Source organism: Hylaeus volcanicus, chromosome 3, assembly GCF_026283585.1.
Source record: "Hylaeus volcanicus isolate JK05 chromosome 3, UHH_iyHylVolc1.0_haploid, whole genome shotgun sequence".
Taxonomy (NCBI): Eukaryota; Metazoa; Arthropoda; class Insecta; order Hymenoptera; family Colletidae; genus Hylaeus; species Hylaeus volcanicus.
In genome coordinates this window covers 17,707,097-17,730,651 of record NC_071978.1, presented here as the reverse complement: position 1 = coordinate 17,730,651, position 23,555 = coordinate 17,707,097, and the positions used below count along the sequence as shown (strand labels likewise).

Genomic DNA, 23,555 nt, shown 5'->3' with positions numbered 1-23,555 from the left:
ATGTTTAATATACTTATTTTATATATTCGTAGATAATGTTTTCTGAATTTTATCATTTCCGCATGCTATTCTTTACGTTTTACAATCTAGTATTATCTACAATTAGTTTAAACCTTAAGGAAAGTAGAATATAAATACCAGAAAATTTGTAGGTTTTTGTGTATGGAAGGTATTTTTAACTATAGTTTTAAAAGGAAGTTGAGGAGTTACGAGAAATTAAATTATTTTAAATTCAAAAATGTATAGAAGTATATATAAATTTTTGTGTATAATAATTGTACATATATTTACGTTTAAGCGCATTTAAATATCTTCATTATAATTAACGTGCATATTATCAACAATGTAATAAAACAACAATGAATCTAATTTATTAGAATATATTTATCGAGTTCTACAAAACTATAAATAATATTACATAATTCTTTATTATTTTATGGTATTATGTATATGGACATATAAGCGATATGGAGGTTTATTATAATAAATCATTTTACATGGTAATACTAATGATATCCAATATTTGATTTATTGGGAAAAGGAAATGGAAAATTTTAACATAGGCAAATTCTTGAAAAAAAGAAGTTTTATTTTGTTCAGTCTCTGCATTGTACATTGTGGGTTATCTAATGTAATTCCATAATTTATATAAGTTACATAAAACGTATAAAATATCAAAATATAACTGGCATTGATGTATACAAAATAATGATGTTAACGATTAAAAAACCGCTCACAACATTTCACGTATTTTAAAACCGCAAAAGATCTCATTTCTTTCTCATATTCGAGGAAATCATTGATCTTATTAGAGTAAAGCTCCTGGACAAATAATATGCGCTCATTTAAGTGCTAATGATAACACCTATGTTCATCTTTGTACGCATGATTGTTTAATCAAATATGATGGCACATATCTCATTTTTCATACATAAAAATTATATTACTATGATACTAACGTTGTATTCACAGACATAAAAATGCTTTGGAAATTGAAAGCTACGAAATTACTTAATATACATGAAATATTTTCAGAATTTAGTACATTGAAATTTTCTTTTACGTATATTTTGTTAAGCGTTTTGATTATACGATCGTATAAACATTTGCTATTACAAAACATTTTTAATAATTTAAATACAGGGCACGAATATATCATGTATATATCATTAAGTAATCGACTAAATTAAAAATCGTTCCATTATTCTATGTTTCATAAGAACGTTATCAATTAATGGAAGTATTGTTTTTATTATCGCAAAATCACGTTTTGAACAATTCATATATTCAGTGTATTGTATTATAAGAAGATACAATCATTCATTAATAAAACGCGTAGCTTTTTATTCTTTGTATTAGCTTAGTCAGTTCTACTTGTAGAATTTTGTTAATGTATTATTAACAAATCAGATAATACATAAAATATAAATTAGTATGTAAACATTATACATTTTTCCGAGTTTCAACTTAGTAAAAAAAAAAACTTACATACATGTCTATTACCGTTAACAAAACTACTGTTTAACAACAAAATATTAAAATTTAGTTTATCTTTGAAAATGAAAAGAAGCCTAGGCATTAATGGATTAATCCTGTGACATAAAATGTATCATTACATGTTCATAAAATCAATTACATACGCAGGTTTATAAATTTTCATAAAATTGTTTACAATTACAATTTTCTGATGATATAAAAAATTAAGTTTTCGGAGGATATTCTTGTGAAAGCTCTGTATCTATCTGCATAAATTAAATCAGTTTGCAAGTAGATTTTCCTTTGCGCAACATAAATATGTCAATAGATACACTTTTGTCTTATTCACGCACCGTTTATATCTAATGACTTATTAATCTGTCCTTTGTAATAAGCAAATTTGTATAATGATGTAGTTGCCGCTTAAATCCAGTCCTTAAATATTCCAACGAGAATATAACTCTCTATAAAATACACAAGGCTGTTTGCACCACTATACTTACATTACTACCTACAAAATCCCAGAATACAAAATAGTTTTCATGGTTGAATTTCATGTTAATACTGTATTTAAGAACACCATTGAATACCAAGGATGTTTATATCCAAGGTTACTTTATTATTTAAAACGTAGAATAGGAAAGTAATAACTTCGTCGGATAACTTATAATTAAATTTATGTGACATAAAAGTAATCTTGGAAGTTAGTTAAAGGAAAACTTGTGGCAAGATAATCACATGGAATGTCTACAGGCTAAAATTTAATGCTATACAAGGTAAACGATAAATTAGTAGAGTGTCAGTAGTAAACAAGAAGTTTTATACTATAAAGTAACTTACACGTATTTGTAATTAGTAAACGAGAACTAGTCGGAATTTAAATAATACTCATAAACATAAGGTACAGATGTCTGACTTCTCAATTTTTAGGTACTATTAGCTACACTATTAATGTGAAACTATACACTATTTCGCATTTCATAATTAAATTGCAAACAATGTTGAAGATATCATTGCTATTCTAACAATAATTTATATACACCGAAAATGACCAATCAAGAAGTTTTGATAACCATACTATTTTAAAAAAAGTCTAAATTAATACTATTATCCTTTATTTGCATCAATTGTTTAACTTTCATATCTTGTAAAAATTAGTGCATAGTTTTATAAATTAACAATGGATTTTATTAATGAACGTAGTATACTTGTTTCTTGTCACTATCTCTACATTCTTAGTTACATGGTATAAAGCTAAACCTTCGTGATGGTTGCTCTAACAGTAGTACCTACTTTTAAATTTAATAAAACTCATTCTTGTAATTTTGGCATAGTAAGAGAAAAAAGGTAGATGAAAATATTTGGTTTCACAGAAAAGAATGATTAAATAATAGTTTTTCACAAGTGTACAATAAAATTTCAAAAATAGTTTGTTTGGATTATTTATTTCTTTGCATTATTCATTTTTGTAAAATATTAGTAGGTAGTACTTTTTGAGCAAACCGTATGTGATGTATTAATCGATTTAACGTTATTTAATGTTATTTGTTTTAAGAAAAAATTAAAAATCTAGAACCATAAAATATTCTATTAATACACTGCAGTCTAATGCACTTCCCCTCTTTGTCACGCAATTTAGATTAATTAAAAAAAATATTTGGCAATGTATATGTCCTTTAATATTGTTACTTTAAAAAAATACTATATCGTGTTCAGTCTAAAATAAATGTAAACAATGAATGATAACCTGAGCATAAATCTACAAAGAATTCGTAAATAAGGTGCTTAAAAATGTTTGCTTATAGCTTAGTAATTTGTACCATTAAAATCCTAACAATAACCATTCAAAATATAAGTACAAAAACCAAAATTGTATAAAGAATTTATTCTAAAAATTGTTGAAGAGATCGATGAAATGCTTTCGTATATAAACTTTATGTTTAAAAGCATATTTTGTTATGACTATTTACAGCTATGTACATGTTTAGTCAAATACTTTAGAAAAATTGAATGGTTTCAAACAATCAATATGTAATATATAGGTAATCATTGAAAATATTCTACATGCTTGTTGAGGAATTTCACTCTGTAAAGTAAAATTCTTAAGTGAGCAGACATAATCACAATATGTATCTTTGCACTGAAAATAGAATATTCTTGCAATATAAAACCTGTCATTTAAAAACCTTTGAAACTAATGTATTCCTAGAGGATACAGTAATACTTTTACATACAATCTGCAATACTATAATCAACGACACTTTTATTTTCAAGTTCAATAAAGGATACATGTATTTCTTTATTAGAGATAAATATATGACAATTTTAAGAGGTGAAATTATATTTTTGTATTTACTACTTGTGATAAAGAAAATATTACCTGGGTTTTAATTTACAGTGAAAGGAATTTATGAAAATTATAACTACAGTATCTAACATTAAATCGAACAAATAAAATTTGTAATGTTTCGTGAATAAAATCACGGATTTATAAAAATTAATAAAATACAGTAAAGGTTCATTGAAATTGAAAATAAAGTCTCGTAATCACAATCACTATTAAGAGTATGATTATAAATATAGAACTTCTTCCTAACCGACATTACAAATAAAATAATGTAATTTTTATAAGATAGAACAAACATATTGCAATTGTGCAAATTCTACTTTGTTGGATTAGTAAAAATATGTAAAACTGTACTGTTTCATAACAATTATCATAAATTAATCCTTATGATTTTAAAATTTGGATAATATAATTCTCATGAATAATAATCAAAGTTTACATGTATTATAATTAGCCATTATCGTGTAAATTTGGTGCTTACGGAGCTTTTAGTGTAAGAGGCTGCACCCGTGGACTGCACTGATTTAAAAAGTCAATTAGGTATACGATTATTTAGAAATCATAAATTCATGTTACTATGAAGAAACTGCACATACATTTTGATAATGTTTCTTTAGCAATATTTTCCCATTCTATGAAGTTCATAAACTTTATAGAAATTTATTTATAAATATATTTAAAACACTCCTTTATATTAATGGGTGGGTAAGGCTTATCGTAAAAACATTGTACACACTTTACGTGTACTCACCTACCATGTTTTTCCTCCTATTTGTACATATGAAACCTGTAAACAGAAACGTAATTGGTATAAAATAATGTTATACTATTAATAATTTATAAATACGAATAGTATTCTTATTTATAAAACATCCAAATGAGAATTGATATACATCAGTGATGTCCAAAATCGTTAGACAACTCTCTCAAAAATAAGAGAAATTTTCTGTACTCACAACTAAGTTACTTTTATCAACTGAATTTTTTATTTATTAGTTTTTTCTTAATTTGCTCGTCTTTTTTACGAATAAGGACATTTCTTCAATGAGATGAGCATGATGTATTTAAAATGACACAAGAAAAACATACTTTTAGAATTATATTATACCCCTCTCCACAATATTTAAAAATACTGGTCTATATTATTAGAAATTTCCAACTAAATTTTCCAATGTAACTAAAAATTATTTAGAAATCTACATGAATGCACAAGTTAAACTTACCTGATTAATATTACTGTTTTATAGATAACAGGATTTTCGTATGTTGAAACATTATTGACAAATATAAATACATAATACATTGTCACTTTTTGACTTACTCAGATATTAACGATACTACCATCTTAAATGCAACTATTCAGTCTCAAACTATAAATTCATATTAAACTAATTAACGTATATATAACTATATTTTTGCTTGTATACAAAATTTAGATTACTAAGTGATTATAAGTCATGAAATTTGTAAAATAAAATCTTCCAGTGTTGATCTTCCGTGTAGATATTAGGAACTATTTACCACTTTGTGCTTTAGAGTATAAGTACATTATGAAAGACTCTAATTCATGAGAGTACAAAACTTACCGATGCTATTGTTTATAGTTAAAACTATATCGAAAACGAAATCAATATTTGAAATAAGCGCCAATTTATATTTAAAGCGGAATGAGATAAGGAAAGCATCGGAATAAATTTACCTTTCTTTGCAGAAGTGAATTGTTTCTGTTGCGCTTCCTGTTGATTTACAGAACAAATGACAGCATTTGCTTCTAAGCTTGAAAATTTAGGCGCTACTTTCCTTTTCTTCAGAGGCGTTTCTTCATCTAGAGTTGCAACGATTTGTTTTTTGATAAACTTTGATGACTGTGCATCTATGTTTTGTAATGTGCACTTAATATCAGACTTAATAAGAATATTATTTGAAACTTCGGTTACATGTTTATCTGTCGTAAGATTCACTTTAGTAATGTCTGCGTCGATCTTTATCTTTCTTTTAGGAAACTTAAAGCACGTCTTGTTTCCTAGTGTACGTGGTTTTTCCACAGATTTATACAACACGCTTGAATCTTCCCAGATGTTATCTTCCATGTTGTGTTGAGGTTTTTCCAATTTGGAATCTTCCGTGAAGATTGTATTTGTTGTAGAATCCCCGTGAAAGTTTAGTAAAATTTGTTGTTTACGTGGAGACATATTTCTTAGTTGTTGAATGCCTACACACTTTAATTGCTTGTACACATTTCTAGATGTACATACAGTATGAGGGGATTTTTGGCGACATGACGTGTGAAATGATGATAATGGCAATTCGCATGTGCTTTGAACATCCTTGCGATTCAAGGGATTGATTACAGTAAGTTGTGGACACCTTAAGCTCAATTCATCTTGGCTATGTTCAACAATAGATGAAGGTGCTTCTTCTCTCTCCACCTTTTTAATCTTCTTCTTATATCTTACCTTCCGCTTGGATGATCTAGATTGTGAAGTAATTTCTATTCTATGATTCATAATATGATTTTGCCTTTCTTTGCAGTTATGTTGTATGTTCTTCTGAATATTTCTTGGTTTTAAAGAATTTTCACATTTTACAAGTTCGCACTGTGTGACAGTATTACATGGTATTAAATCTGTGGAAGACAATAAGTCAGAATCTGAAGATTGCTTCATCACAAAAGGACTTGTTCTGAGTTCCACATAAGTATGTTTATGTGATGATGAAAAATTATCCCGTTGACTTGTACAGTTCATTAAGGCATTGAATGGAATTTCATTGGAAGTGTATGTTTCAGGCGACACACGATTTATTGTATCACCGAAAGATTGAACTGTATCTTCTTTTTGAAAAATATAAGATTTTTCTATTACAGTCTCGTTATTAAGCTTATCGGCGGGATCAGAAAGACTGTATTTAGGAAGAGATTCTTTTAATTCAGAAGATGCGTTACCTGAATTGACTAAAATAGTCGACTGACTAGAGAAAGAAGATATATTTTTAATTAATGAAGGAAATTCGAGTATGTCTTCTTTATTAGAGTTTAATCCAAACTCAACTGTATTCACCCTACTATCGATTGAATCGTTTTGATTATTACACGATTTCTTCTTCTCCTGTGGATGCGAATCGTTTTTATCGTTTTCTTCAATTGTAATCATTTCTTCGACATGAGAATTCAACTCCGAAATATTATCATTAATTGAAAAAATGTCCCCTTCAAAGCTTTTTTTAATTAACCGCGGATTAACTGTTTGTACATTGGAGTACATAAAATCATTTGGAGGAGAATCCATATTTGTTAACTCAAAATCCAATAAAGAGTTTAATATTCCTGTTGTTCCCAGGCTACCTTCAGGTAATGGTGTTATAGAATTTTCTGTGTCTGAAGTAATATGTTTTTCTTTCTGTTCATTTCTATATGTATGTTCAGCTTGTAAGAAAAATTCTGAAATACAATTTAACACATTATTTGAATTATCATAATTGATCGGCGAAATCAACGAGGATTGCGAGTCCTCTAAAATTTCTTGTTCATCTTCCATAGTCATATCCCCATTCAGAATGCTGTCTAAAATATCAATATTTTCATACTCGTCTGTAAAATGTGTTTCTATTCCATCATTTTTCAACGAAAAACTTTGTAATCTAGATTCGCAACGTATATCCTCATTCAAGTCTTCGGTATTTTTCAAATCGTAGGCTGAAGATTCACTTGTGTATGCTTGATTATTTGTTATCATGGCAATTTTATGTCCACTTATTTTCCGTGGATGATCTGTCATAACTTCAAGATTTTCACTGTCTTCCTCTTTAATAGACTGGTCAAATTCAGATTTTATATGACTTGAAAAAAAACTTTCGGATAACTTATTTTCAGAAAAGGTGACATGATCTTTTTCATAGGAATGTAATTCCATTGGTTGCGATGTTGAAGTCATTAATTTTCTGCAATTGTCATTTGACACTACATTACTTTCCTGGTTAGATCCTCTGTGAAAATCTTTACAATTGCACGAATTCAGAAATTCTTTCTTTCCATATAATTCTAAAATTCTACCAAGTTTTTCCGAATTCGTTAATAAATTGGTATTTTGTGTCCAGCCCAAAGATGACTTTGCAATCTGATTTCCAGAAACTGTAGTAGAAACAGAACACGCGTCAGTCTTGTCTAAACACTCTGATCGTTGTTTTTCTGCGTGCACAGTCATAATGTGTTCACCGATGCGATTTAAAACGTCCATACATTTGTCCAGATCGCTCAGCATACACATTATATTTTTGTCAGAAATTGATTTTTTATCCGTAGTGTTATCGCCTATTGTAGTTTGCGTCGTATCTTCACTCTTTGTTGTATTATACGTACTATAATTATGACAAGAAAAAGGTTTTACTTCGATTTTCTTACTGCAACACGTCCATTCGTGAGTATCACACGAGACTTTTTGTTTTGCAGATTCGGTTACTTGCGAATATGTATTCATAGATCTACAGTCATGTGAATGACAATCATTTTGACAGCAAGCATCAGTTTCTGTTGCACTGCAATCTGTACTTGTTGGTAACTCTTGTTTTATAGACTGGGTGTTTATAATACTGTTTTGGCACTCTTTTGACAAGAATATTGTCTCTATGGAACTTTTTGGCTGAGAAAATGTTTCTTCCTTACCCTGAGTATGTGTTTCATTAGATTCATTGGTTGTACTTCTAGAAAGAAATGTATGTTGCGACGACATTACATTTTGTTCTCTATTTTCTTTAAATAGATTTAATATGGTTTTCGGTTCTTTAATATTTTGTCCAACAGCGTTTAAAAATTTCAATAAAGATAAAACTCTGTTGTGTTGTATATCACTTTGCTTCAACGATAAAGTACAGATATCACATTGTTTATGCTGCAACATGCATTTTAATTCTTTGTTTCTTTTGCTGGAAATGTAATCATGTATATTCTGAGAATTAATATAATGAGTATTATCTTGCAATGGTTCATGTTCCACCAAGCTACTGCAACTTTCTATACTTTCACTAACTTTATTGTCCGAAATTGGTAAATACTTTAAACAGGTTTCATCCGTAAAACATTCGAAATTCTCTGTACTATGGGCATCTGCAATTTCCACTTGATTTCTGCATTTTACTTCATCTATTTGCTTCTGTACTTTATATTTTTTCTTCGTCATTTTTAACCATTCTAATTTTCTTTTGGACTTTTTTTTCTTACTTTTATTTACTTGTAATGATTCTTTTTCTTCGGTTAAATCAATTAATATTATTTCTCCAGGTTTCAGTTTTGATGCTTTTTTATATTTTTTAATCTTATTCCTCTTTTTCACAGAATATATTTGATTTGCAGGTTTACTGCAATTTACTATATTTTGGAAAGAATGACTACTTCGCGAGTTGTTCATTTTGCTTCTGTTTAATTCACAATTTATAGTACAGTCGTCGATATAATTTATATCATACGATGAAGTAATCTGTAAATGTAAGCAATGAAATATTAAAAGTTAAAATATATTAAAAAAATGACATGTTATATTACCAAAAAATTACCTGCGATTTTTCGAAATTATTCAAATCTAGATTTTTTGCTAAATGAGAATCCTTAGATTGAACGGACATTGCATCTTCAAATGCTAAAAAATTATTGCATGCTGTTTTTAAATCAAACACATTTGGTTGTAACAGCCAAAGCGTTTCATTTTTATGGCCTGTAGGTGGTTTTGGTATGATGTTCGATAACTCATCACGTATTTTTGGTGGACATGGACCCAAGATCGTTAAAGCTATCTTATTTACTTCTTTTTTCTCTTTAAAATTTTCCTTCATTCTTTTCCACATCTTTAAAATAAGTAAATATCTGATGTAGTCTATATCTGTTAAAGATTCTATGCTTCTTCTTAAGCAGGTGAAACTTTTCCTAATATAAGAAAAATAGTGTATAAAATATATATTGTGTACAAAATACCTTCACTTTAAATTAGCTATTCTTGAATAAAAAGTAAAAAATATTAAATATTTACGTACATGAATATAGGATCATATATTTTAGTATATTTTTTAGAAATATGTTTAAGTTTAAGTAACACTCTAAAGATATGCTTCTCTGAATTATCTAAAACAAAATTAAATATTATATAATAGTACTAGTATTAATCTTATTTTTATTCATTATTCCGTATAATTTAACATACTCAAATATATCCATAATACTGAAATAAGTTTCGTAATTATCGAGGAAGAATCCTTAGCATGCCTAAAAGTTTTAAGCTCCATATCTATGTATATTCCTAACAGCACTGACATTGCATTCAAGTATGTATCGTAGTCGCTGACATACTGCAAATAAAATTTATTAGTAAATTTCCAATTCTTCTTTGTATACATTATGTTTCAAAGTAATAATTTTTAATAGTACCTCTTTAATATCATGCCAGTAAAAGTGAAAAAATGTTAAGGTACTATTTATGTGATTTTTTAACTGTTTCATATGCAGTGCTTTGTCACAATATGTATTTATGCTAGTTAAAATATTCCTGAAATATGTAATATCCATTATTCCATAGTCATATATTAAATTTATATAAAAAGTATATGGATGAAAAAAGTACTTCATTCCAAATATTCTTGACTTCTCTAACAATTATATTAATATAATAAGGATTTAATAAACCTTTAACTTCAATTCATTTTTACTTATATACTATTAAATAATGATCTTACTGTGTATAAAGAGAAATTAAACGCTGTAGTAACTGAGCATTTTTACTCCCCACAGATGAACACATTGCTTTATTAAATTTAATAAGCCACGGAAATGTAATTTGAGATGTCTTGACATCGTTAGAATGACTATCAAAACATTCTTGATGTTCATAATTCTCTGATATATTAATGGAATCATTATGTATCCGTTTCACTTTTATTTGATTTCTTTCAACCATTGTTATTTCTTTATTGTACAAATTTTCTGTAAAAAGTATTTAAATTAAAATTATATTTAATGATATTATTTACACGAAATTATATGAGAGGTATGAAACATACTATGAATTCAAAATTTGATATAATATTCAAATTTATTTTGTTATATATAAGTTTAATATTTTAATTACAGTAACAAGATAAAGAATGTTAATTTCAAATATATTTATTTATACCTCTCATGTTACATTATATTATTAATGTTTATTACTCGAAGAATCATTATTCGATGAGTTGTCATTCAAGGTAAAGGAACTACTTATATCCATGTCCTGTGTAGGCTGAGCCATAATTGCCACTAAAAAAATATCTAAACAGGGTAGAAACAAAATAAATATATTTATATTGTAGTATAATAATATTATACTATAATTAATGTATCAATTTATACATGGTACAGTAAGTCCTTGACTAATTTGTTCTGAAGCTCTCCATATAAGTTACATTAAGTAAGTCCTATGTTAAACAAAGGTTCATTAAAACATTTAATTCTATATAATTACCAATTCCTGACAGTATTTTTTTATAATATGTTTGATATTGTCGGTCTTGCTTCATATGCAATATAATCTTCAAACAATAACACGATAAAATGAAAAACAAACAACAATCATACATTTTTACACCAATTCAGAGAAGAACTTTATTTATCAATAATTACAATTCGAGCCCCAAATATGCAAATAATGATACATTTTTTATCTAAGTTGGCGATAGAGACAATGTTAAATAGACCAAATGAAATTAACATTCCTTTACTTCTGTTTTTATATAAGAGCAGGATGCAAGGGCAAGAAAAGCAATTGTAGAATTGTGTTATTTATGTCAGGCTGATTCTCTCAATAAATGCAGGAAAACACAAAAGTCCTGTCAGAAATATGTAAAACCAATCTCCAATGGATACGCTGATGAACTTACATGTAAAAATATCTCTATAATTAATTAATAACTGTATTTTATATCGTTTATACTAATAATTGACCTGTACTAATTAAGAATTGGTGTTTGCTATAATTCGTTTATGTTATTTCCATTCATTATTTCTCTGATTACAAAGAAAGTGTGTAACTAAGTTTGAAGATCTAATATTTAGATCTATTTGCCTAAGTATCTATTTTCAAAATATAAATCGACGTAAAAATGTTCACAGAAAGGGGACCCAAAGTGGTTTTCTGATATTTTTACAAAAATACAAATAAATTACTTAGAAACATAGAAATACTGTGTTATCAACAAAACAGAATAAGTAAACAATGCAGAACTTTTTGTTCGACACTGTATGTCCAAAAAAAACACACACAATGCGAGAAAGGGTAGACTACGTACTTTCGTTAGGTCACATCGTCACATCCAGCGTGGTATACTGATCAAGCAAAAAATAATAAAATCGAATTAGCATTTAGCACAGAACCGTGTATTGTCACAATCATTAGATGTGATCGCTTGTCGGTGTTTGAGGCACGTCATGCAGAAAATTTGGAGTATAACAAACAACGAACGTGCGCGAAGTTTCCCTTAATCTGAATTTGTTTCTGGAAGCGTGTGGAGAGCGCAGAGACCGAACGCCCCCACTCTCTTTGATAGTTCTTATATTGTATACTACTATTACTACTACATACCCGCAACAAAATGAAACTAAACGAGTACGGCAGTCACTCTTTTTTCGTCGCGAATTAGCGTTCTCATCGTTTCGGTTCTTTCGCGTTCACAACAGCGCACAGTCGCACGCGACGATATTTTACTGCGGCTTGCGCCGTCTGCTGTCGATGCACTCGAAACTTGTAACAGTTCTTCGAAAATCGAGTGAACGCGATGCCTTCCGTCGATGCTACGTTAACGCCGCCGTGCTCGAAGCATTTGGTGCCATCGGTGTTCGAGGCGCAGAAACAGGTATGACCACACCCTTTGAGGAACCCCAACGCTACGTCTCAAATACATAGTTGAGACTATTCAAATATCATTACTTCATTTGTTAGGCACGAGGGCAATTTACTAATACGTTCACGAACTCTCAATAGATGCTTGATATGCAAGCTTTACGAGACATTCTGTCGTACAAAGTATAATCAAAAGAAAATACACTCAACGCGTTATCAGTAATATATTAGTAAGAAGTTGAGAGTTATGAAAGTTGAAAAGCTTTTTGATCCATTGAGTTATAAAATGAAATTGTATGACACATTAAATAAATAAAAGCTTTCTCGAAGAGGTATTAAATTGAATAAACATTGAAAATAAATCACTATACGATATTTTTATTCATCTGTTCATGTCAAATGTTGCCCATCGCTGGCTTTAGTATGCACGCCCCTGAGAAGAGAAGTTGCACATCGAAGCGCAGACGTTGCTCGAACTTTTCGGCTATAATAACCGCTAGCGGCCGATCACGTATGTGACATGGCGTCCGGGTAGAAAGAAAGTTGACTGTTAAATAAGCGTTAATGTTGTTTTTATGACATTGACCGACCGAAAAGGGAACATCCGAGGCCGCGAATTTCCCACAGATACCGGCATTGATGGTAATGCATGCGAGGAAACCACAAAGGATCAGCGATGGGTAGGGTACCGCCGTCAAATATCCAATCCTGACACAACCAACCTCTACTCACCTCACCTCTCATCTCCAAAGTCCGTCCATCCGACCCACTCGACATCACTACTACCGCCATTCGCGGGAGATTTTCCTCGATGGGAATTTCATTTACCATCCAGGAATACCCGCTGTCTTGCGACTTTACTCACCATTTATTCTGTATGATTTCAGGTACTTCGAAAAGCACCAGGCCCATCCCTATCAGGTAAATATCATTCGAGTAATTGATGTCGGGGGTTTCGGAGGGGGGTAATTCGTTTACAGTGCGATTGCACCAGTGCTTAGTAAACTTTAAAACCGAAATATTTCAAGACGCTAATTCGAATAATGGACGCGACAGTACATGCAAATAAAACAGTATTTCAAGTCTCACATGAAAAAAACGTAAGAAGTAAAGTAGTTTTACTTGAGTGGTCACAATAATTTCAATAAAAATATCTCTCTTTTTCGTTTCTATCTTTAAATTGCCAAACAAAAGGTTTTAGTTTTACTCTTGAATTGTTTAAATTATTCTATGGGTTGTTTAGAATATTCCATGTCAATGAAAATTAGGCCAAAATGGACAGAAAAACTAAAATTATTATGCAGAGTAAAAATTGGGTAAATGTTCCAGTAGAAATATTATGTATATCGTTAATTCGAAAATTTACTTTTCGTTTCATGGTTAAGGCTTATATCCGAGTTACAAATTATTGCATTTCACCTCGGCGGACATTAAGCTCTTGTAACAAGATGCAGAACAATTTTTGTGTTACACAGCCTTACAATCTGTAAACTAAATTTTAACAACCAAATTAACCATGAATTTAATAAGTATCGGTTTAATCGTTGACATATTATTGTCTCTAACATTTTTATTTTTTTTTATTTTCATGATCATAAAAGATTTGAAACATTTATGTTACCTGTAAACAGAAAATGAAACATTTTTAATCTATTTTCTGACTCCTTAAATAACTCTTTTATTTCTTCAGTTTCTATGTATTCAATGTGTCATTTTATTTGCATTTACTCTTACAGTTCTTATTTTGAATAATATTTCTAACTATATTTGTGCTAAGGTTATAAATATGGTTATTTCAAAGAAAATTATACTTTCAATTTTACAATATCGTAAATAAAGTGATATTTGGTCATATTACTTTATTCACATTATATATTTTCAATGATAATGGATCAGACTTGGAGAAAAGTAACCTTTTTTGTTGTTTACTATTTAGAAAGTATGCATAACCTAGCTTTGGACAGTGAATATGGTTGTACTATAATTTTTTTTTATTTTTGTTTAAGGAACTAAAATTTTCACAATTTCTTTGTGTTTTTCACTTTGTACATTGCATAGCCAATTGGGTCGATTGTTTTCATGGTTTTTTCATATTTCATGCATCAATTCCGTTTTTCTCAGTTCACTTTTAAACAATTTCATCTACAAGGAAACATTAAGATTTCTTGTTCTCAGATTTATATAAAACTTTGCATACAGTGTTATTTTTTGGTGGAGCTGTAAATAGTCACTAATCCAACCACTGGGGTTGATTTTATTCCTACCATTATTTTGATATTATTTACATTGCAAAGATTATCTTAAATTTGTTCTAAGTAATTTTCATAATCCTTTGATAAATCACCATCAATCTCATATTTATTTTTTGGATGAAAGCTTAACATTAACAACAGGTAATTTATTATATAGCGTATCAGATAGATGGGCAATGTGTAACAATTTTTAAATTTGTAGTAAAATGATTCAATCTTTAAACATATAGTAGGTAATCATTTGTATATTCTAATTTTAAAGGGTCAGTATCAAAACATCCTTAATCTAATGTACAACTTTTTGTAAAAACAATAGAATTGTAAAATATAATAAAAATAGAAATCATTGCATGGAAAATTGTCTTTTCATACATATATGAAAACACGAAAAAAACTAAAGGATAAACAAAAATTACAAGTAATTAAGACAAAATCTAAAACAATATTTAAAATGTAAATAATATTGAAATATTGGTTTAAAAATACTTTACCTAGGAAAAATAATATAAAAAGAACAAAAATTGGTTTCATAGGGGCTTAGACCAGAGACCCCTTGTTTTAAACCTTAAAAACTAGAGAGTAATATTGAAAACATTGATCTCCACTAAAAAATATTTCTATACAAATCTTTCCTTTTTAATGCATAGTATTGATAAAAAAATGTTACTACAAAATAATATTTTTCACTTTTCCATTGTTCATTACATTTTCCATATCTTTTGTATATATGTTCATCTGTGTTTTATTCATCTCTTGCCAAAAAGTGTTGCAGGTATCATTCATTTCATGGATATACATATTGCATTAGAATTATCTGTAATTGAATGTTAAAGTAATTTTCTTAGCGTAATACTTTGTTAAAAATATCTGTTATGACTTGCGTATTGTAAATTTTGTTTTCCTTTTCAATAAATACTTGGTAGTCTTTTTGCATTAAGTATGGATATATATTTTGTTACGAATGTTTAACATAATTTAATTGTAATTTATTTCTCTGCTAGCAAAACTAGTTTTCTACTAAATGTTTACATTATAAATAGAAAAAAGCATACAAATGTTTAAATACATATCTTTAATGAGTGTTTAACAGAAATGTATATATTTTGCAGATAGTTTTTCCTTCTGTATTTCTCATTCTGTCAACAATTAAAATGAAATTAATTGGTCTCTTCATATTTGCATTTAAACATTTTCCAGAGATGATTAAGATATTGTCCTTGAATATTGACTCAATTAATTAGTAATAAAAATGTACATTATGCATATTTATTTTCTTATTATATTATTTACAGTTTCAATTGATTAAGGTGTGAACAATATAGAGTTCTTTGTAGGTTTGTTTATATGGGATATAAAAATCTTGTTTGATCTTGTAAACATAACCTCACTTTGAGAAAATCAATAATTCATTCTTCTACTTTATGCAGATTACTAACAGTACATTGGAAGTATTACATGAATGCATTAACGAAGCTTTGTTTATAGTAATTCTTTTAAAAGTTATACTCTTTATAATAATTTAGTTGTGATTAATGTATTGAAGTCAGACTTCATATACAGACTTGCAGAAATACTGTGTTAAACTTTGTTTAAGAAAAACAGACTACATTATTAAGTGCTATCTGTATAAAAACATTTAAAATAACTATATTTTCTATTTATATGAATATGTTATACTTTTTATAAATATTTTCTACTTGTTATTGTGATAGTGGTAATGATATAAATAATATAATTTATTTAATACTTAGTTTTATTATGTTAACATTTTTAATAAATGTAAGTTGCAAATATTTCTTAAAAATAAACAAGTTAATACTTAAAGAAAATATAGGAAAATTTGATGTATCTATTTGCAGAACGCAAAGTACAGCAGTTCTAAGGGTGGCTACTCCTCGTCGACGACATCGTCAGATAATCGTTACGAAGGACGTATGCGAGATTCCCCAAATGGCAACTCTTACAGTCCAGCAACGGGGTTGGGTATGGGCATGGGAACGGATAGAGACAGCCCTCGGAACTACACATCCAAGCCCCTTTACAAGAAGGAGAGAGAAAATAGAGACTATAAGTTATCCTCCTCTAGGGACAAGTATTCTGGTAATTAACTTTTAAATTCTTTTTATATTACTCAACTATAACATGAATAGCATAATGTATGACTAGACTGTGGATGTTTAAGCAAATTCATATTTTCTAAGATACAGAAAAAGAATAAAAAATATGTCTTATCTTCTCAATAGTAAAACATACATATTATTGTTGATATTTTATATAGTTTTGCATTTCTACACATTCTAGATTTCCACATATTTTCATTTGTCATAAATGCATAAACATCCGCAGTCTATTTATGACAGAGATGGGCAAAATTCTATTTTAATAATAGGTGATAAATAAACATGATCTATAATTATTTAAAAAAACTTGTACTTAGTCAATGCGAAATGTAAGTTTATTTTATATATTATGAATCGCAAATAGTTTATCTTTTATTCGTTATTTTAAATTTTTGTCTAGATAACAATTTTGCTCATTCTTCGTTTAAAATACTATTAATAGATAGAAGTATTTTTAATATCCAAGAAACATACAGTGATAAATTTATGAAATGGTATATATTGATTGGAAAGTTCAGTAAATACAGTTATTTTAAGACTACAAATGATACAGTCATTTTTGCTATAACCTGATAATATTATTTCTATAATATGAAGAATTTATTATATTAAGAAATATTACTGTTCATTTCTGTTGAGAAAAAAAGATATTTTTCATTGGAATACAGTTTATATTATTGATAGCTTAAAATACAATTAATATGTAATTACATACTATAATAGTTCGATTCATCTTTATTACATTTACATTTACATTTTATATTTATTGCTTCAATAATGGTATTATGATTATTACTGATTATTACGAGATGCTTAAGTATCAATGTCTTCTTACATATGCCACAGGTAATTATTCAAAGTGTCATTTGTAAATGTAAATTGAATAGCTAAACACGCAAATATTATATACGCGTAAAGAATATTAATTAATTGAAAGATACTAAATATTAGTGATATATTATTTTGTACTTATCTTATGTAAAATAATTTTCAATTATATTAACAGAAGATTCTCATATTGAACAGTCATTTAATTGTGTGATAGAATACTGCGTTATAGCAAAATCAGCTGTATGACTTTTCTTTCCTTTGAGAATTAAAGTTTTAATTCTTCTTTCTTCAGTATAAAAACAGGGTTGTGTCTTAACATTTTCAGCTGTAACATGCTTGCTTGCATATGTGTAGATTGTGCACGATCCCCAAAAGACAAGAGAAGCCGTGAGAGCAGAGATTCAGAACACAGGACCAACCACGATAGGAGTAGTGGAGAAGTAAGAAATTTTTTTATAATTATTGAATTCGTCCAAAATGGATAATAACAGATCTTTTTTATCTGTGTATATGTCGTCATTTTAAGTGTAATTTTAGTATTCCATGCTTTTCACTTGTAAACTATTTCATTTTCTAATTATTGATTAAATGTGCCTAAGTTTTATATATACATTTATAGAAATAAATACTAAACATTTTCTTGATATCTGAAATGGACAGACTTTCATTTAAACGAATAAAACTTTTTATCGCGATGCATTCATACCATTCGTTCAATTAAACAGTTATTGAGAAACTTGTATTCGTTCAATGTGAAACACAGTGTGATTGTATTAATCAGTAGTTTGTATCAAGATGGGATTTTTGTTCATTTCTATTTATTATTATTGTCTTTAAAGTTTTCTTACACAATTATGGACTGTAGAATAAGTTGCACATGGTCACAGCCCTGAAATTCGTTTAAATAACTTGTATATCTTTAAGAATATGTTATTGAAACTTAAATACTATACGTAAACATTACACTTTATATATAATGCTTAAATGAATATTTATTTATGTTCTTACAGATTTTACATCCTATAAAATTATCATCAAATTCATCGAGAGAGTCTTCATCTCAGAGGAAACCATCACATAATTCCTGTCAGGTCAGTATCAATATTCACTTTAATAATTATTGATGAAATTAGTAATAAAATAATATATTCTTCAAACAAAACGCTGTCGCGTGTACATATCATTAATTAATGAAATAGAAAATAACCGTTAGCACAGACCAATAAATTTATTTTAAATGATTTATTATAAATAATGGAACCACTACGCTTAATATGTAAAAGATAATATGAGCAATTGGTTAACAATAATTAAACTTTGCAAATTAATTATCATCATTAATTAATAATATACAAATTAATACTTTACTAAGGTATTGTAATATACAAGAAGTGTTACATACGTCTTTCTCAAAGTGTTAAGAAATTTTCAAGAATTGAGATTTGATAGGTGAACAGGATCAGCAACGTGGACAAATGTAATTTCAACTTTTCGAACAAGTTTTGGCATTTGTATAAATATTTTCCATCCATTCAATCGTTTCCGGAAATTTTAGAACAGTCTGTTTAGGACAAACGCGGTGATGAACGAGGAGGTGCAATGGAACGTTCTGCCAGGTTCGGTGATTGGTCAGAACACATGAGTTCTTCGGGCAAGAAGTATTATTACAACTGTAAAACAGAAGTTTCTCAGTGGGAAAAACCACGGGAATGGATTAGTCGAACAGATAATCGACAACGTCAGTCCAATGATTATTCTTCTAGGTCAAGTACGTCTAACAATATTATATCATTAAACTAACTTTTTTACTATAAAAACAATTCTATACAAATATTTGTTTACGCTATAATACATAGTATTGATTAATGGTAGCAAAATATACACTATTCAAAATAATTATATCACCTGTTTGACTAACTATGATGCAGGGTAAGTTACCCAATAGTTTAAAATCTGTAATATGCTATACAAGTTGGGTACTCAGTATTATTATACTATTGTAATAAATTATATCCTTTCATTCTTGATATTCCGTTAGTTATTACATTCCAGTGTTACATTGTTCAATCACGTGATTTTCTAATTGTTTTAAATAGTACAAGAGGGTATTCGAACCTTTTTTAAATGGCTTTATAAAAAGTAACATTGCATGAAAGAGTTTTTTAGCATTTTTAAATGTTGAATATGGATTATAATAATAACCACCTTCTTCATTCAAAACTGATTACATTACATTATATTAGTGATTAACACATTTTATTTTTCTTATACATTCTTTCATACTCATCGATTAATTTAATTGCTACTGCTTTTCACAATTTTGCCATACACCCGACGAGAGATTATTGTTTATTGTTCCACGAAATTACTGTACAATTTAAGACTAGCTGTCAAGTAATTTTGATACTTAAAACAACAAAAAGTAACAAGTAATTTTTAAGTTGAAAGGTGAAAGTGCCAGCTCTCTCAAAGTAGCCTTCTTAGGATTTGATGCAAGTCCAGTTCCACCAATTCTGCCATTGTTAGAATGTCTTTCAAGACTTCCCTTTCTTCATGTTATTCAGTACAATCCCACCACTTCCCGAATCTGAGTTGTGCTATATTTTCTATGAGTTTTGTCTCCATTCTGAGAAAAATGAAACAGTCACAGATAGATTAGTTAGAAGAATAGAGGTTTCATCTTCCCTAGAATAAAAATGAACTGCCGCACATCTACGCAGTGATGGTAACATTACACACATGTTGTGTGAGCGGTTGTTAAAGTGTTAATAGCTCAAGAAAAAAGGACATTCAGAAGACGTTTTTGACAGTGGCAGTCATGCTGGGATAGTTAATTAATTTTCAAAGAGATTACATCAAGGAAATGTAACTAAAGACATCAGGTTATGCCATTTTTTATAGAGCTAGTTCAGAAAGTGTTCAAAACCCCCCTGAATATTTTTGTACTGTTAACACTTTTCGTTTTTGTGACTAATGTTGACATATTCTAATAAGCATCAATCAGTATAGAAGATCTTGGTCTTCAATTTTCTTTGCTCACAGGTCACGATAAACATTCCAACTCGCGGTCAAATAGCAGTAGCAGTGTGCGAGATGGTAAATCATCACGTCAGTCCGACAAACGTGAATATTGGAGTTCATGCAGTGGAAGCGGCGGTGGTAGTAGTAGAGACGAAGTTTCAGTTAGGGAAAGGGAAAGAGAAAAAGAACGGGAAAGAGAACGAGAACGAGAAAGAGATCGGGAACCGTGTAGAGAAGATGCAGGAGTGGAGCGTCAAGCTCAGGATATGGACATTTCACCGGGCGATTCTACACCGACCTCCGAACCTCTCACATCTTGTACCCACGATCCACTGCCGCAAGGCCCTGTTTTGTTGGCCACTGGTATGTCCGATTTAAGAAGATATATTCTTTTTTTTCTTTTTTCTGATCAAAAGTTGGTAATATTTGTGATTTTGTGTTCTTTCTAACTCTGTTCATATATCAAATTCGTTATAATATATACAAAATTGAAAAAAATAATAGATTTGTTTGAACTGATATAAAGGCTACTCCCTAAGCTATATAACAGTGACGAATCAATGGAGAATAGTAGTAATAGATTGATAATTGATGTTACAGCATTACCTCGATTAACATCACACCCACCATCGACACCACAAACACCTGGAAAACTTAATTCACCAACACAACAACAAGGAAATAGTAATGCTCCAGGACCACCTGTGTCGTTAGCAAATCTCCCGAGATTATTGTCTCAAATCACGGGCAACAAGGAACAGCCAGACATTACACCGCAGAAGGCATTGCAAACACTACAAACAGCCGCAATTCTGTTGTCTCGACAAGTATGCATACACTTATAATTCGAAATTGATTATTTCCTTAACGTGTTTAACCAACTAGTGAGTTAGACTGCTGGAAAATTATAGTAATTTTTTGAGGTACGAAGTCTCTGGACTTTTACTATATGAATATATGTATAATTAATCCCTTCTGATTATCGTTTACGTTTCACGATATCTTCAGCAAGATAATTGTGTTATTTTGTTCGTTTTTCATTAACAAATTTTCATTGTCTTTGGTAGTTCGAGTGTTAATAACTATAAGTTGTAATATATTATCATAAAAATAACTCCTCTTTATCAATCAAACGTGTAGACTCGGCGAAGTACGAAGTTTTGACATATGACGACCAATAATTATAAAAATTATATAATTATGTTATTATTTTAGCAGTCAACTAGTGGAGACCGAAATAATAGTGGAAATGACGTAATGGTCCCGCTAAAAGTTGACACAAGCGGCAATGTTACAAGTGAGGGACCACCTACTCCCACACATTCGGAAACCCAGGACTGCATCGATGCTCGAAAATGTATGTTGACAGTGAATTACGAATCCGCGTCATTCATGGTTATTATAGAAATAGTATCCAGTAGTTGTTACCTTATTCTTGTTTTGCAGTAACAAGCCCGGGGGGAACGAATTCTGGAGTACAAGGTCTAAGCTCATTACAAAGTCTTAGCACATTAGGTTCTCTTGGAAATTTAAGTAATACAGGTTTACAAGCATTGTCTAGAGTGCAGCCTCCCTTAACACCTTCTTTAACACCATCACTTGCTAATCACTATCGGGAAGATTTAACGCAACACGTGCGCGCCTTTCCTGCTGATATTCTTGAAAAACAGGTATACACATTTGATAACAAAATAATAAATTGTATTCACATGAATATATGTGTTTTACTATATAAAATATTTGAATAATTGTGATTTATAGGCACAGAAACTTAGCGAAGAAGCACACACAATGGGAAGTTTGCAGTGTACGAGAGTTTCGGCAGAATTAAAAACGGCACGGTCGATAGTGAGGCTGACAGAAATCCAGGCAACGTTACAGGAACAAAGGTATACGTTAATTTTTTGTCTTAACCAAAGCTTATCTGTTAAATAATCATCTTAACGTAGTCTAACAAATTCAACGCGATAAATTTTCTTCTTTAATATTCTAGGATATTATTTCTCCGTCAACAAATTCAAACATTGGAGGAACTAAAATCCCAAAATTCCTTCATGTCTGATGATTCTTAGTGTAAGAAACTTTATAAAGTAATTATAATTACAATCTATAATTAATTCATGCAAAAAATAAAACATAATTATTAATATTCTCATTAATATTGAATAATTAAGATTGTACCTAAATTATAATATCATGATAGAAGTGATAAATAGTAATGAATGTGGGCTGCCTAGAGAGGATCGGCTGTCTTATTTATCAGCTAACGAGTCTTATTACAATTAATTAGGAAACCCACCTCTCTGGGAAGCACAGGAGGCCTATCCAACACGCAGACACAACACTAAGTAAATAGAAAATGAATCTATTCTATCAGTTCATTGCAAACTATTGAATTGTCCACATCGTCTTGTATTACCTATGTTATACGTGTCAATGTTTCATATCCCAAGATTAAGCGGCATTTTAACTAGTTGAAACATTTTTGTTGTAAATCTCGGAATAAAATTCGTGCCAGAAGTTTTAATTCAGTTCTTTACCGCCATTGTCACACCTAACTCCCACAGGCTATGCGAAATAAACTTATTTCGCTTTTTAACTATAATAGGTGTCTCTTTTATTTAAAATTTTATCTTGCAGTACACTGTGTTAA

General features: G+C 29.4%; 3 protein-coding genes across 12 annotated transcripts in view; 2 read left to right on the top strand and 1 right to left on the bottom strand.

The window, feature by feature from the left end:
• Positions 1-6,495, top strand: part of LOC128874240 (MATH and LRR domain-containing protein PFE0570w-like) — a 39,505-nt gene extending 33,010 nt beyond the window's left edge. Inside the window, exons 10-11 of one of the 2 annotated variants that reach the window (XM_054118765.1) lie at positions 6,069-6,175; positions 6,356-6,495. The gene's annotated coding sequence lies outside the window, so the exon portion shown is untranslated. Of the gene's footprint in view, positions 1-6,068; positions 6,234-6,355 lie in introns of both variants that reach the window. The other variant, XM_054118764.1, reaches the window with a different exon arrangement.
• On the bottom strand, positions 569-13,057 carry LOC128874238 (uncharacterized). Of its 7 annotated transcripts, none has more exons than XR_008456601.1 (10): positions 12,421-13,057; positions 12,128-12,164; positions 11,013-11,111; positions 10,541-10,787; positions 10,236-10,353; positions 10,012-10,156; positions 9,845-9,932; positions 9,371-9,737; positions 5,047-9,294; positions 569-4,610 (listed from the first exon to the last, which is right to left on the bottom strand). XR_008456601.1 is itself a non-coding variant. In XM_054118761.1 (9 exons), the coding sequence occupies exons 2-9, from the start codon at positions 11,089-11,091 to the stop codon at positions 4,561-4,563; spliced, it is 4,866 nt and encodes a 1,621-aa protein (XP_053974736.1). In that variant the 5' UTR covers positions 11,092-11,111; positions 12,128-12,414; the 3' UTR covers positions 569-4,560. The 7 variants fall into 7 exon arrangements, 1 of the variants encoding a protein (XP_053974736.1); XR_008456603.1 differs by lacking the exon at positions 12,421-13,057 and having other exon boundaries at positions 569-4,342; positions 4,420-4,610; positions 12,128-12,414; XR_008456605.1 differs by lacking the exon at positions 12,128-12,164 and having other exon boundaries at positions 10,978-11,111.
• Positions 13,058-13,168: 111 nt separating this feature from the next.
• On the top strand, positions 13,169-23,422 carry LOC128874245 (WW domain-containing adapter protein with coiled-coil). 3 transcript variants are annotated; one of them, XM_054118777.1, is made up of 13 exons: positions 13,170-13,358; positions 13,566-13,599; positions 16,790-17,030; positions 18,236-18,321; positions 18,892-18,972; positions 19,451-19,649; positions 20,924-21,265; positions 21,503-21,729; positions 22,118-22,259; positions 22,349-22,572; positions 22,664-22,791; positions 22,896-22,975; positions 23,193-23,422. In XM_054118777.1, exons 1-12 carry the CDS (start codon positions 13,318-13,320, stop codon positions 22,972-22,974), a joined length of 1,824 nt encoding a protein of 607 aa, XP_053974752.1. In that variant the 5' UTR covers positions 13,170-13,317; the 3' UTR covers position 22,975; positions 23,193-23,422. The 3 variants fall into 3 exon arrangements, with proteins under 3 accessions (XP_053974753.1, XP_053974752.1, XP_053974754.1); XM_054118778.1 differs by having other exon boundaries at positions 13,169-13,358; positions 22,121-22,259; positions 22,896-23,422; XM_054118779.1 differs by lacking the exons at positions 13,170-13,358; positions 13,566-13,599 and having other exon boundaries at positions 16,890-17,030; positions 18,207-18,321; positions 22,896-23,422.
• The last annotated feature ends 133 nt before the right edge of the window (positions 23,423-23,555 follow it).

Coding starts and splice junctions, on each gene's coding strand:
- LOC128874238 (XM_054118761.1), bottom strand. CDS start 11,091: ATGGCTCAGCCTACACAGGACATGGATATAAGTAGTTCCTTTACCTTG. Junction 10,354..10,540: donor TTAATTTCTCTTTATACACA/GTAAGATCATTA, acceptor TACATATTTCAG/GAATATTTTAACTAGCATAA. Junction 9,295..9,370: donor ATAATTTCGAAAAATCGCAG/GTAATTTTTTGG, acceptor TTACATTTACAG/ATTACTTCATCGTATGATAT.
- LOC128874245 (XM_054118777.1), top strand. CDS start 13,318: ATGGTAATGCATGCGAGGAAACCACAAAGGATCAGCGATGG. Junction 21,266..21,502: donor CCCTGTTTTGTTGGCCACTG/GTATGTCCGATT, acceptor TTGATGTTACAG/CATTACCTCGATTAACATCA. Junction 22,260..22,348: donor CTGCATCGATGCTCGAAAAT/GTATGTTGACAG, acceptor CTTGTTTTGCAG/TAACAAGCCCGGGGGGAACG.